The following is a 15,092-nucleotide window of genomic DNA, read 5'->3' on the forward strand; positions in this document are numbered from 1 at the left end:
GGTTAAAGTGGGTGCATCTCATTGTAAAATTGGACTTCAAACGGCCCAAATCTGGCTTCAAACGGCCCAAATTTCACGCGCGTTGGCCCATATCGGCCTGGCCTGCTTGGTATCTAATGCCCGGCCTGAATTATGATCCCAGTCCGCCCCTGTTTTTAACTATATCGCCCAGCCCTACTCATGATATATAATATACAGTCTCTAGTGTATGATTCAACTTTTCCCATGTTCTAATCTAGTGTAAAAAAGCAAACAAACTGAAAAAATAAAAGAAAAAAATAAACAAAAATCGCAATAAATCGTAATATCGAATCGCAATAATCGTAGAATCGCAATACTTAAGAATCGCAATATAAATCGAATCGGCACCCAAGAATCGTGATAGTATCGAATCGGGAGATAAGTGAATCGCCACAGCCCTACTGTCTGACCATGTGACAGCTGTGCTCTGTGTGGACTGACCTGTCTGACCATGTGACAGCTGTGCTCTGTGTGGACTGACCATGTGACAGCTGTGCTCTGTGTAGATGGACCTGTCTGACCATGTGACAGCTGTGCTGTGTGTGGACCGACCTGGCTGACCATGTGACAGCTGTGCTCTGTGTGGATGTGTTGGGAAGCAGGTTCCTGAGTGCGTTGGCGGTCCTGGCGGAGCGTCCGGAGCTGGTGGAGAAGGTGATGGTGACGCGCTCGCTGTGTCCAGAGGGAGCCTATCAGGTGCGTCTGTGTAAGGACGGCTCCTGGACCACGGTGCTGGTGGACGACATGCTGCCGTGTGACGAGTACGGTCACCTGCTCTTCTCTCAGGTGAAACATCTGCCTGCAGTCAACACTCAACCATCAGAGGACACAGCAGCAAACATAACACACTAATGATGTCACTTTGATTCCCCACACGGTTTCCACGGGTCTGGAAAGTGCTTGAATTTAAAAATAAAAGTGCTTAAATAATAATAATAATAAAGTGCTTTATAAAGAGGTCCTTAAAATAGCTTGAATTTAGCCCACTGGAATCTCAAGCACTTCCTCCTATCTACAGCATCACTCTGTGCGCTGCATTATAGATCTTGAGAGCACTTATGAAATGCTGAGGATTTCAAGCTTGCTTTGAGTTTATGTTTAAGTGTTAATGATTAATTCTGATGTGTCAGCATTCACCGGAGGCACATTTGCATTAGAGGACTTACGAGACTGGTGGTATACCGTATGTGAACATCTCTGTGAATTATTGGGCTGTAATTTTGAAATAATGTGTCCTTGAAAAGTGCTTGAAATCTATCAAAAGAGTGGCCACCCTGTTCCCAGGTTTCATCAACATGTCATCACTATGTCAACATGTCATCACTATGTCAACATGTCATCACTATGGCAACATGTCATCACTATGGCAACATGTCATCACTATGGGAACATGTCATCACTATGTCAACATGTCATCACTATGTCAACATGTCATCACTATGGCAACATGTCATCACTATGGCAACATGTCATCACTATGGCAACATGTCATCACTATGGCAACATGTCATCACTATGTCAACATGTCATCACTATGTCAACATGTCATCACTATGGCAACATGTCATCACTATGGCAACATGTCATCACTATGGCAACATGTCATCACTATGTCAACATGTCATCACTATGTCAACATGTCATCACTATGGCAACATGTCATCACTATGTCAACATGTCATCACTATGTCAACATGTCATCACTATGTCAACATGTCATCACTATGTCAACATGTCATCACTATGTCAACATGTCATCACTATGGCAACATGTCATCACTATGGTCATTTTGTGTTATACAACAGTATCTTACTGGCTTCCCTCTGACAGTCCCACGGGCATTATCATTATTACAAACGCATGTTGAAGAGCCGAGCTTTGTGCAAACCCACACAACTTTATTTTAAATTGTAGTCAAGATTTCACCATCTCAAAAGATGCCAAACATCTCAGCTGGAATAACTGGGAAATTACTGAAATGAAATGGTGCGCAAACATCTCGCTCTATTTGATGTAATGCAGCCATTAAAAGCATTATAATATTGGGTTTGAATATTTCACTTAGTATAAGCAGCTATCCCTTTTTTTCCTGACTTTGATGGTTAAGGGGATATTTCAGGGAATAGTCATGAGGGTGTGACAGGTTAAACTCTCTGTATGAATGCTGACACATGGTACTCCCCCAGGCCCAGCGGCGGCAGCTGTGGGTGGCGCTGATAGAAAAAGCCCTGGCCAAACTCCACGGCTCCTACTTCGCCCTGCAGGCGGGCCGCGCCATCGAGGGCTTGTCCACGCTCACCGGCGCCCCCTGCCAATCTCTGGCCCTCCAGGTGAGCAGCACCAACCCCAGGGAGGAACCCATCGACACTGACCTTATCTGGGCCAAGATGCTGAGCTCCAAAGAGGCGGGGTGCGTATCAGAGGAAGGTTCTCATCTGTTATCTTATTGTCCTTTCATAAGACTGTATTACCTTAACTCTGTTTGTGTGCTGCTGCTGCTACACCAGTTTCCTTATGGGAGCGTCCTGCGGAGGAGGAAACATGAAGGTGGATGACTCGGAGTACGAGTCTCTGGGTTTACGTCCGCGACACGCCTACTCTGTTCTTGATGTTCGTGACGTAGACAGTCACAGGTGAGCGTTCACGTTCTACAACACTTTCAGCGTTCACTTGGACTGTTTTTTTTGTGTGTGTTTTTTGGTGCGGTTGTGGCTCAGGGGGTAGAGCGGGTCATGCCCTAATCAGAAGGTTGGTGGTTCGATCCCCGGCTCATGTCGAAGTGTACTTGGGCAAGATACTGAATCCCAAGTTGCTCCCGATGGCTGTGCCAGCACCCTGCGTGGTAGCTTGCTGTCATCATTGTATGAATGTGTGGGTGAATGTAGGCATGTGTTGTAAAGCGCGTCGAGTGGTCGGTAGACTCGAAAACTAGCGCTGTATAAAGGCAGTCCATGTACCATGTTTGCTGCATGTTATGGCTGTGGAGAAGACGGTTCCTATTGGAGAGTATTATTACCAGAGGAAACAAGATAATAGATCCCAGGGTTTGCAAAGATATATGTCAGGCTGAATTACAGGGAAATCTATATAAGATGATGCACAAAACAAAACAAAAAAGACATCCAACAAGACATTTCTGGTATCATATGAAACTAAAAGACCTAAGGCAGCGATTGGTACCAACCATGTCATGCTAGCTTGTCAGGAAGGAAGGTAGCTAAATAACACTCCAAAGCTACATTTTGGCGAGGGGATTTTTTTTTCAAGGGCGTCCTCTTTTTCACAGCCTAATGTTGTTATTTAACCTTTGAGATGTTATTGCATCATGGTTAAATCAGACAATTTTATTTTATTGGAGAGAAAAAATCTTGGTATCCGCAGGAAGTGGTCCCAGGGAAATGAGGTTTGGTACATGGTGGTACTTGAGGTTTGGTACATGGTGGTACTTGATCTGAAAAGTTTGGAAGCCCCTGCTGTAGAAGATCATGTCAGAATGTCATTGTGTGTGACAAATGATGCAACACTTTCCCATGTTTTGAAAAGATAATGATGCCTCGTGTGTCAGGTTGCTGCAGCTCAGGAACCCGTGGGGGCGTTTCTCCTGGACAGGACCATGGGCGGACAGCTGGCCCAACTGGCCTCCGCACCTGAAGAGGGAGCTGTGCACCCAGCGGGCCGACGACGGCCTGTTCTGGATGGACTTCTGGGATTTCATCAGGTAGACCGGGGTCATTTGCATTTCGGGGTCAGGCTGTAGGGTAGAACACTTATGCTGAGAGACTTTTGACAAGCTGCTGCTTGGCTTCAAGTTACCGCGTGTTAGCGAGTTCAGTTCACTGGGCTCGTTAAAGTCCTACGTGATTCAGAACATTGCCGTCTCGGGCGTCTGGGTCATGTAGAGCAGGGGTTCCCAACCTTTTTTGTGCCAAGGACCGGTAGATACACGGAAAAAAAAGTCGCGGACCGGTTGTCAATTTTAGTGGTTTTAGTTACATATATATTTACTCACCAGGTGGCAACAAAGGGTAAATAACCCAGGTAAATGCACTCACCTACCACCGCCGAGACCCACATTCAATTCCCCGCAGTGGTACTTCTGGCTTGGTCAGTTGTTCCTACAGACACAATTCGCGGGGAATGTCTGCGGGTGGGAAACCGGTGGTATCTGTCCTGGTCGCTGCACTAACACCTCCTCTGGTTGCTTGTGGTATCTGTCATGGTCGCTGCACTAGCACCTCCTCTGCTTGCTTGTGCGCCTGTTTGAGAGGGGAACTGAGAGGAATAGCGTGATCCTCTCACACACTACTCACGCTCTACGTCCTGCTGGTGAAACTCCTTGCTTGCTCTCAGGTGAAAAGAAGCGGCTGGCACCTGGATCGGACAGGGTTGCCATGGCCACGGGTCTGGAAACTGCTTGAATTTGAAAATAAAAAATCTAGGACCTACGTCAGTGGTTTTCAAATGGAGGGCCGGGGCTCCCGTGTGGGGGATGCCAGGGGGCACTAGGGGGGCCTCAGCAAACTAATGGAAATGCTTAAAAAAACATCTTTATGGGGAAATAAATGATTCTGTTATCTTTGTTAACACATTCACTGCCAACAGTTTTTTTTTACTGTAGGTAGCTTCTGCCAAGGGTTTTTTGAGGATTCTGGCTCATCTTTCAAGAGCCGAGGATTATTTTCTGCTAGGATTTTGTGAACACAAAATATCTCAAAAGAACTAATAGAATGTGTGCTTTCTGTGTCTAAAAGAGTTAGTTTGTAGAGTTAGTAGTTATGTAGGCATTAGCAGTTGAATACAGCATGGTTTCAGAGATTTTCAGAGAGTTTTGAGATAAATGGATTTTTAGAACCACCTCACGTGCCTGTGATTATGGGTGCCCTTGGGCAAGTGTGTATACTGTATTGTGTTTGTGTGTGTGTGTGTGTGTGTGTGTGTGTGTGTGTGTGTGTGTGTGTGTGTGTGTGTGTGTGTGTGTGCGTGCGTGCGTGCGTGATTCGATAGAACAGGCAGAACAGTCACTTTAACCATTTATTTTTGGCATCAGTGAGACATCAGACATCTAAACAATATCGTTCTGAACATTTTCCTCCATAACAGCACCCGCACCCCCCTCTCCTTCAAAATCCTCCCTCCGTAGGTGTGTCTCTGGTGGCTTTGCAGTGTTTGTCACAGGCGAGTTTCTGCTGCCTGTCTGTCTGTGCTGCTGCTGCTGGCACGGCCGCTCGTCGGGCGAGTCTGGATTAGACTGTAAAATCGGGCTCGTTCGTTTCTGGGTTTTCGGTTGTGAGCTTTGATGAAGCTGCGTGCGATTCTGGGCTTTCTGCTGGTGTTTCAAAGTGTGTTGCACCCATAATCTATTATGCAAATTTGCAATCCCCCACCGCCAGCTCCCAGCGCGAAAGCGTTTTCGCCAATCCATTTTCATGAGAATGGCTTCCTCACGCTGCTGTTTTTTCTTGGCTTTCTCTCGTCTGGAGAGCACTGTCGCCACTTAGTGGGTCGGTGGAATGGGTTGTACACGTTCAGTGGCTCCCATATTTTTATAGGAGACGTAGGGGGCTTGGATCCACGTCCCACCGTCAAATTTTTTTTTTTTTTTTTTTTGACGAGTTAACTCGTCCACGGCAGTCAAGCGTTGGTTTCTGCTTGACGAGTTAACTCGTCCACGGCAGTGAACGTGTTAATACTACAGTATAATAAATAAAGAATGATATATTTTGTATTATATTTTATAATTATATTTAGTGTAGTATTAACAAATATAATTGAATCCTTTCCTTCCACATAAAAAATCATATTTGCCATGCCCATCTGATTAAATTCCCTGCCAGTCAAGACGGCATCACATTTATTGTCATTTCCCCCTGGTGTGGGTAATAGTCTGGAACAATGTTTGTAAAGGAAAACCGAAATATTGAATATGAAGAAATGAGAAAAGATTTGAGATACAAATGTAACTATTCGGTTATTACATTAATAAAAGCAAGGAAATATATAGTGAGGTTGTATGGATGTGATTTTTGAGATTTTCAATAGTATTGTTGATGAAGAGCTCCAAATGTCACGTTTTTTTGGTGCAATAAATAATTGAAACGGAGCCCTGCAGTGTGCAAGCACTTTTATTATTTGTGTGTGTTTGACCCTGGCAGGTACTTTGACTCAGTGGATATCTGTAAGATCCACTCAGACTGGCAGGAGGTGCGGGTGCCCGGCGTGTTCCCCAGAGGGGCCGATGTGCCGCTGAGTGCCGTGTCCATCACCGTGCTGGAGAGAACCACGGTGGAGCTCGCCTTGTTCCAGGAGGGCAGCAGGTACCACAGACACACACCATGGGCCCTATCTTCCCCCTGGCCTTAGGTGCTAAACTGGCGTTAAACGCGAAAAAACACGCTTTGCGCCTGACTCGGGAAGATAGCATCATGTTTTTAGGCCCCGAAATGCGCTTTACGCCGAAGAGGCGTGGCGCAGTGCCAGAATAGGCCAGAATGGGCGTTTCGGGGGGGTACGGTGGTGCAGTGGTAAGCGCTGTCGCCTCACAGCTCGAAGGTCCTGGGTTCGATTCCCACCTGGGACGCTGTGAACGCTGAAGGAATGCGTGCCCGTCCGCATGTCCTTGAGTGCCCACCGCCCAGGGGGGAGAAAAAGAATGGGCGTTTCGCCCTTAAACGCTATCTTCCCCACTGGCGTTAATTTAGGCTTAGCGCTTTTCAAAACCAGGCCTTATTCAGTGCGCCGACTCCCCTACCAAAACCACACACAGACACACGTGAAATCTCCCAGCATGCATTGAGGCTAATACATTTTGACAAGAAATAGCAACCAAATCAGCCTAAGTAGGCTAAGTGGTAGATATAAATAATATTTATGTTAACACAACATGCAATTCTAGAACATTTCAATATTGGACAAAATAAAACATAAAAATCAAAACACAACCCTATGTGAAACATATATGTTATCCAGGTGGCATATCGCAAATAGAACGTGGTATAGACGAGTGACAACCGTAACACGGTTGTACTGTGATGTCCGCTCCAACAAGACTTACAGTAGCTTACTTGACACGTACTTTTTCAATAAAAACACATTTATGCCATGACTTTACATAATGTAGGCTATATTTATGTGCATCATTTAGCCTGTGCTGTGATGTGCAGGAGCAGCAGGTAGCCTACAAGTTATAAAACTACCTGCCTTGAATGAGCCGAGTGGGGGTGCTTGTTCACTATTGTGATAGTTATGTGTTTACAACATAAAGATCATGGAATTGGATGCTATGAGGAATGTCACCGATAGTTAACGTTCTATATTGTAGGCTACAGGGAGACCGCATCAGCCCTGCTGAACAGATCTGTATTTGCCTGGCTGTAGGTTGAATTGTTTTATTCAGGCTGTGTTCAGGATGTGCTGAGATATCCAAATCGGCATGAAGAGATGACAGCATGCAGCCGCAACCCGTACTGGATCGAGTGGATCAGAGCTTGGAAAGGAAGAATGTCATTGCAGTTGTGAATAATTCTATGCCTAAAAGGCGTGGTTAAATGGTTAAGGCCGGGTTTAGCGCAGAGGGGAAAATAGGGACTGCGCCTGACCATGGCCACTAATAGCGCTGCGCCTGTCGTTGAACGCTATTTTAAGGCCAGGGGGAAGATAGGGCCCCATATCTCTGTCATCTCCTTCATCACTCCACCAGTGGACACCAGAATGGAAATCAACTGCTTTGAGGAAGATGAAGGGCGCTATGTTGCAATGGAAGGCTAGCCTGGTATCCAGGCCCATATGAATCGCAGTTGTCACACTCTTCATATGGGTCTGGACCTACGCCTATCTATTGCGTTTATTCAGGACACATACTGTCCGGGACTGTCATGGCGGCTGTTTCCGGTCTTCCAGCTCTGGACCAGACAAAGAGTTTAACAAAGTGAGAACAGACACACAGAGAGACCAGCACTGCTGTCATGGGGCTGCAATGGAATAATCAGTGGAACAAGGTAATAGCTTCAGGTCTTATCAATTTAAGTTTTTTGGCGCAGAATTGTCAAAGTAGTTTGATGATTGACACAGACAGCAACCAATCAGTTGGGGCTGAAAAATACGTCCGCGAATCAGTGGGGATAGCAGAGCGTCCAGACCCTAATGAAGGATTCATTGGGCTGGTTACCAGGCTAATGGAAGGCTGCATTAGCTGTCACTTCTTATCAATGTAAGTTCTTTGTCCATTGTCTCTACCTTCTTGGTTTCACTGCTCCACCTCCTGAGCGTGTCCCCTTGTCCTCCCCCCTCAGGCGGTGGGACATGGCAGAGAGCCACCTGTTGGACCTGTGTGTGCTGGTGTTCAGGGCGGGCTACGACAGCCTGGGGGCGCTGGTGCTGGGCCGCCTGCTGGCCCACAGCCGGCGCTCCGTCAGGAGGTTTGTGGGCTGCGACGTCATGCTGGAGCCCGGGGAGTACGCCGTGCTCTGCTGTGCCTTCAACCACTGGCAGAGCTCCCCCACGGACGGGACAGGTGGGAGGCAGAGCTCCCCCACGGACGGGACAGGTGGGAGCTGTGCTTAGGACGGCTCTGTCGGCTGGGTCTCATACCTGTGTGTTCAAAATTAAGCTGCCGATAGCTGGGTTTTGGGTCGATCTTCAGTATCTTTCGCTATCTCAGTAATTAAGCTATTTGTCATTTGTGCATGAATGACATCACTGGTCCAGAACTTAACTCAAATCAACTCTCAATAACTGTCAAACTAAATGAATGTCTGCAAAAGTGTTTACAGTTTTCTGATATGCTACTGATTTTGTAATGATACAAAGCTGGTTGAAAATCGACAGTGTTCCTTTAATGACATAGCCATCTCGCATTGGCTGATAAGATGAGATAGCATTTAAATCAAGGTAATGTCACCACCTGTTGTACTAGAAGGTGAGCATGCTTTTTACCATTAGATGTCAGGCTTTACGCAGATTTGACTTTGGGTTTTAGTTACTCTCAAAGGGTACTCAATATTACAAAGAATATTGGCTATTATATATATACAGTATATATATATATATATATATATATATATATATATATATATATATATATATATATATATATATATATATATATATATATATATATATATATATGTATATATGTGTCTCTGTGTCTCTGCAGCGAGCTGTGAGCGCTCCGAGCCTCCAGGCTACATGCTGGCTGTCTACAGCTCCAGGCTGCTGATGGTGGAGCAGGTGACGGCCTCCAGCACCACCATCGCCGACGCCATCGTCCAGCTGACCGAGACCAAGGGCGAGAGACACGAGGTGAGAGGCATGCTGGGTAAGACCTGATCATATTGGGTTAATAGGAGATGTGTCCAGTTTTGACATTTGTGAATGGACGCATGTTGATGAAGTCTGATGGGACTTAAGGTCTGCTCCAGAAAACCAGGGTTCCTACACAGTCTGATGGGACTTAGAGTCCGCTCCAGAAAACCAGGGTTCCTACACAGGTCTGGAAAGAAAAAATAATAATTTTGTCATTTCCAGTTCTTCAATAGTTTCTTTGGGGATTGAAAACATGTCTGGGAAAAGTATGGAAAATGTTGTGGTTCAGGTCCGTTACACACGTAATTCTAGCTTTCATGTTGTTGTAGAGACAGTTTTAGTCCAGTTTTTGTTGATGTGAAGGATAATGTTCAGACAGAGCAGCGGTGTCAAACTCATTTTAGTTCACGGGCCACATGCGAGCCAATTTGGTCTCAAGTGGGTCAGACAAAGAAAATCAATGCATAAAACCCTGTAAATGACAAAACCTCAAAGTCAAAATGTTCCAGTTTCTTTTAGTGTAAAGAATTACAGGTACCGTAAATTCCGGACTATAAGCCGCGGCTTTTTTCCCGTTTTTTGGCCTTTTTTGCCCCCTGCGGCTTATATAACGGTGCGGCTTATCTATGGATTTTTCCAGCAAACGGCCACTCGGGAACCTCCAAAATCTATGGATGTTGGTATGAGGCAGAACGAGAGCAAGACAGACATTATGAGAGCGAGACCCTGATTGGATGATGTTGCAAAAAATGTGCCTCGCGACCTGATTGGAGCACTGTGCCACTACTCTCTCTCAGCCACTACGGTAAAACACCCTCCCTCCTCCCTCGCTCCGGGGGGAAAAAGGCAGCGATTGAGCCTGAAAGACAGTCTGAATGAAATTGAATGTAACATTCCCAATTCTATGTATTACATTCTAAAAAACTAACAGCAACATTTTGGAAGGCTAAGCCACACAACTAGCTCGTTGTAATCTAACATCATGCTTCAAAAGATGGAGAACTGGCTGTGTTACGACGATGGCGGCGATTGAGCCTGAAAGCCATGTCTGAGACAGTAGCGAGACAGGAACAACAACAGCAGCAGCAGCAAAGGATCATGCACAAACCCGAGACGAAAGGGACTGTCCGTCAGGGCGCGGACGACTGTGTCAGCAACTCCCTCCCGACTACCAGGAGAAAATTACAAACTTCGGCGAATTCACACAAAGAAAGATCAAGGAATATTCCATCGGACCGGAGCAGATCATAAATATGGATGAAGTGCCTTTGACGTTCGACCTGCCTCTCACTAGGACTGTTAACAAGAAAGGTGAATCGTCCATCACGTTGAGAACCACAGGTCACGAGAGAACGAATTTCACTTGTGTTCTTGGCTGCACAGCAGCTCCCGCCGATGGTGATTTTTAAGCATCTCACAATGTGTGATTTTGTCTGGGGATTAGTGACCTGACTTTTGTTTTGTTGAAATGTTAATAAATGGGAGCTTCCCCAAACAGCCATCTCTTTCCCGACAATCCCCTCTGTGCACGAAGCCTTACATATGGTAATTAAACATCAAAACACCCGCGGCTTATAGACCGGTGCGGCTTATATAAGAAAAAAATAGTCACCTTTGAAGGTGCGGCTTATAGACCGGTGCGCCTTATAGTCCGGAATTTACGGTACATTTTAAGAACACGTTCTTAAAACGTAGGGTTATCTCTCTACCTACCCCGCTACCATCACAGGGTATCTGCGGGGTCTTGAAAAGTATTAAAAGTTGATCAATCAATTTAGGGGAAAATGAAGGCCCTTAAAACATATACAAAATTCTTAATCACCATTTGATGAGGTTTAAAATGTGTAGCTAATTGTGTTAAATGGGCATATATCATCGATCAATCGCAGACCCCTGAATTGAATCAAAATCGTATCGTGGCAGACTTTGTGATATCAGCAAATATCGTATTGTCCAAAGAATATCGTATTGTGATCAAACTTGTGATTTACAACCCCTATTGCTGATGTGACGAAAGTGGCATTGAGGTCTTAAAATATATCAATGATCAAATCTACTGTGCATTACAATTGACGGCAACTGCAATTATAGTCACCATTTAGTGATGGCAAATGTCCATCTGCCTAAATCATATTGAACACCGGACAAAATCTTCAAATCAAGGTCTGGAAAAAGTATGGATTTTTTTTCATTGACAATGTGTAGGAACCCTGGAAAGCCCTCAGCTGTGCAGCACTAACTGCCTTGCCTGTGTGTGTCAGGGCCGGGAGGGGATGACCTGCTACTACCTGACTCACGGCTGGGCCGGCCTGATCGTCATGGTGGAGAACCGGCACCCCCGGCACCACCTGCACGTCTCCTGTGACTGCAGCGACAGCTTCAACGTGGTGTCCACCCGCTGCAGCCTCAGGACCATCGACAGCATCCCCCCTCTGCACAGGTACTGCTGTCTGACATCTGCAATCTACCGCTGACACTCTTAAACTAGTCAGACTCAGATATCAGTTTGCCAATTGAAAAATTGGATATCAGCCTGAGCCAGTTATTGTATGCATGCTTTATACATTAATAAGTGCATGCTTTTATTTTAGTAATATTATTATCCTGGCTTTCAGAGTAGAGTAGTATCCCATCATGATCTAAATTCTGTTCAAGAATACATTTCTGGGGGAAACACTGGATTTTGGGGGGGGGTTTGGTATGAACATGATCGAATTAAACATTGATTGAATAAATAAAAATAAATTAAACTCTATTGAATATCGCCACAAATGCCGACAATTGACAGCTTGAATCCCAAAACCCACCGTTTGAACCTCACGCTGGATACAAAAGCCCTGTCGTGTAAATTCAGCTGGAGCAGGAGGCTGGCCGTTCACACCACACGTGCTCTGTTTGGCTCCGCCCCCGTCACGACTTGTACCGACTTCCTGCCTGGCTTCACACAATCGCTCGTGCAGAAAGTAGAGCAGACGCTACCCCAGCTTGAACTAAATGTTGGTGTAGATTCATGCAGGATCATCTGCTGCCTGATCTCACCCCCAACTGGGCTCGTTCTCCCTATTCTAGATATAATAGAGGGTGCTCTAAGAGGGATGCTGCGGAAACAATCAAACCCATCGATAGCAGGGGAGCTAACCCTTTTGTAATTCAAGGCCCACGTCTGATATGATAGGCTATCATTCTGATATCTCGAAGTGAGAGGTCATCCGTGGCCCACTAGATGGCGCTCTGAGGCCCACCAGTGGGTCACGGCCCAGTGGTTGAGAAACGCTGGGATACCGTATAGAATCTATGTTGCAATGAATCAGAGTCAGAATTCGTTCATTCTACCAAAGCACGTATGTCTGCACATACAAGGAAATGTACTTTGTGTCGTCGGTGCACCGGTTACATAAGATACAGAATAAGTATGAATACATTTACATACCAAATGTGTCATCTGTGACTCAGGCATTGTTTCTCCTCCAGACAGGTGCTTGTGGTTTTGTCCCAACTCGAGGGAAACGCCGGCTTCTCCATCACACACAGACTGGCCCACCGTAAGGCCGTCCAGGCTTGCCTGGGCAACTGGAGTCCCACCAAGGCCATGCACAGTCCGCCTCTCAGCCCAGAGACAGCAGGCCTCCATCAGCCTCGACCGCTATGACCGCTGACTGGCAGCCCTCCACCAGGGGGCGTGAGCGCACAGCCGCCGGGAGGAAGGAGACCAGAAGAGATCTGTCTGTACACACTGGCCCCGCCCCCGGGGCGAGGGGAGAACATCGCTGTGCGGAGCCAGGTTGTGTAACGAAGGGATCATCAGATTCAACCCATTGATACCTGATGCAGCATTTGTGTGTGTATCTCTTTAAGACCGCGAACCGCGTGACGCGGTTCGCGGTCTTAAAGGGATACACACACAAATGAGGGATATACACGCAAATGCTGCATCAGGTATCAATGGGTTAAGGAGCAGGCAGACGTGGGGAAAAAGAGGCTGATTGGAGATTTAGTTCAATATTTCTCTGAGGCAGAGCTGCTCTCTAGGCACAAATAACCTCATTGGTTAGTTAAAGCTGCATTCAGCAATGTTTTTGTGTTCAAATAAGTGTTAAATGGCTCTATATTCTGACTGCAATCATTGAAATAGATTGGTCAGTAACTTGGAACTCCCAACCCCCCGCTGTCCTCTCTCCTGTTAGTCCTGCAGGCAGGGCGGACGTATCTCCGCAAACCGCAACTCAGAGACTCACGGATGGCGGCGTTGGATTCAGGGTGAAAAAATACATATACTTCAGAAGCATCGTGATCTGACCTTCCGTTTCCCAGAAAATGTCAACATTTCTCTGATTGGATCCAAATTTGGCATCGACCTCCCACTATCCAATCAGAGAAATGTTGACATTTTCTGGGAAACGGAAGGTCAGATTGCGATGCCTCTAAGGACTTTCAAGGTATTTTTTTCACCCCGAATCCAACGCTGCCATTTGTGAGTCTCTATGAGTTACGGTTGCGGAGATACATCCACCCTGCCTGCAGGACTACAGGAGAGAGATAGAGGACAGTGGGGGGTTGGGAGTTCCAAGTTGTTACTGACCAAACACTCTATTTCAGTGATTGCTGTCAGAATATAGAGCCATTTAACACTTATTTTAACACAAAAACATCGCTGAATGCAGCTTTAAACCTCAGTGGGTGACCCACCCGACCCATAGTTTGAGAAACACTGAACTAGACACTAGAGAGGAGCTCACACTCACCAATGGAAGAGAAAAACAACTCCAAAGTGAGATATTGGAATAGAAAAACATCATGTTGATCTTACATCTGACCAATAAAATGACATGTTACTTCAGGTTACCCATCCTTTTCTTTTTCTTTTGCAGTAATCGTATTGGTCATTTGTAGAATAGATACTTCTGTTCCAATATCTCTGAATAGTTTCTTCTTCCATTGGTGAGTGCGAGCTCCTCCATCCGTCTCATTGGTTTACTGTGCGTCCGTCTCATTGGTTTACTGTGCGTCCGTCTCATTGGTTTACTGTGCGTCCGTCTCATTGGTTTACTGTGCGTCCGTCTCATTGGTTTACTGTGCGTCCGTCTCATTGGTTTACTGTGCGTCCTCCATCCGTCTCATTGGTTTACTGTGCGTCCGTCTCATTGGTTTACTGTGCGTCCGTCTCATTGGTTTACTGTGCGTCTGTCTCATTGGTTTACTGTGCATCCGCCAGCAGAGTTGCTTATGTTTTCGCTCCTGTTTGTGTGTTTGTCAGCAGGATATCTCAAACAGTTCTGAACGGATTTGCATGAAACTGAAGGTAGAAAAGCAGGTCCAACTTAGAACTGATTAATTAAAGGACCACTCCGCCCGATTGTCAATGCTGACAAATGACATCACTGGTCCACAACTTACCTCAAATCAACTCTCAATAACTGTCAAACTAAATGAATGTTTGCAAAATTGTTTACAGTTTTCAGATATGTGAGATTATGTGCAAAATAAGTCAGCATTGTTTTTCGGTGGAGTGTCCCCTTAACTTTCCACGCCCACTGGCCAAAAGGGGGCGTGGCTAATCACACAAAGGCGTCTAACTTCCAAACGGATTCACGTAACGCCAACCAAGTGCCCTCTAGTTTATATTTTGAACAGAGCTCATTTTTTGCCTTTCAACTTTGCCAGTTAGCTAACTTACAAATTATATTATTTCTCCCTCCAGAGCAGCTCGGCCTTCGAGAAACAATTGTATCTAATAAGTCTCTGATCTGCGAACAGCAGCTGCACATCCCTT

At 45.8% G+C, this 15,092-nt stretch overlaps 1 protein-coding gene across 1 annotated transcript in view; it reads left to right on the top strand.

Annotated features, from left to right (window-relative positions):
• Positions 1–12,971, top strand: part of LOC310788588 (calpain-15-like) — a gene marked incomplete at both ends in the record, with an annotated part of 39,567 nt that extends 26,596 nt beyond the window's left edge. Inside the window, 9 exons of the mRNA XM_083650119.1 lie at positions 624–807; positions 2,209–2,432; positions 2,530–2,655; positions 3,588–3,740; positions 6,175–6,336; positions 8,311–8,531; positions 9,174–9,319; positions 11,584–11,762; positions 12,794–12,971. Coding sequence (XP_083506245.1) covers positions 624–807; positions 2,209–2,432; positions 2,530–2,655; positions 3,588–3,740; positions 6,175–6,336; positions 8,311–8,531; positions 9,174–9,319; positions 11,584–11,762; positions 12,794–12,971 — 1,573 coding nt within the window. The remainder of the gene's footprint in view (positions 1–623; positions 808–2,208; positions 2,433–2,529; positions 2,656–3,587; positions 3,741–6,174; positions 6,337–8,310; positions 8,532–9,173; positions 9,320–11,583; positions 11,763–12,793) is intronic.
• Positions 12,972–15,092: the final 2,121 nt, after the last annotated feature.

The sequence above is a fragment of the Poromitra crassiceps genome, assembly GCF_964638095.1.
Source record: "Poromitra crassiceps genome assembly, chromosome: 13".
NCBI classification, from domain to species: domain Eukaryota; kingdom Metazoa; phylum Chordata; class Actinopteri; order Beryciformes; family Melamphaidae; genus Poromitra; species Poromitra crassiceps.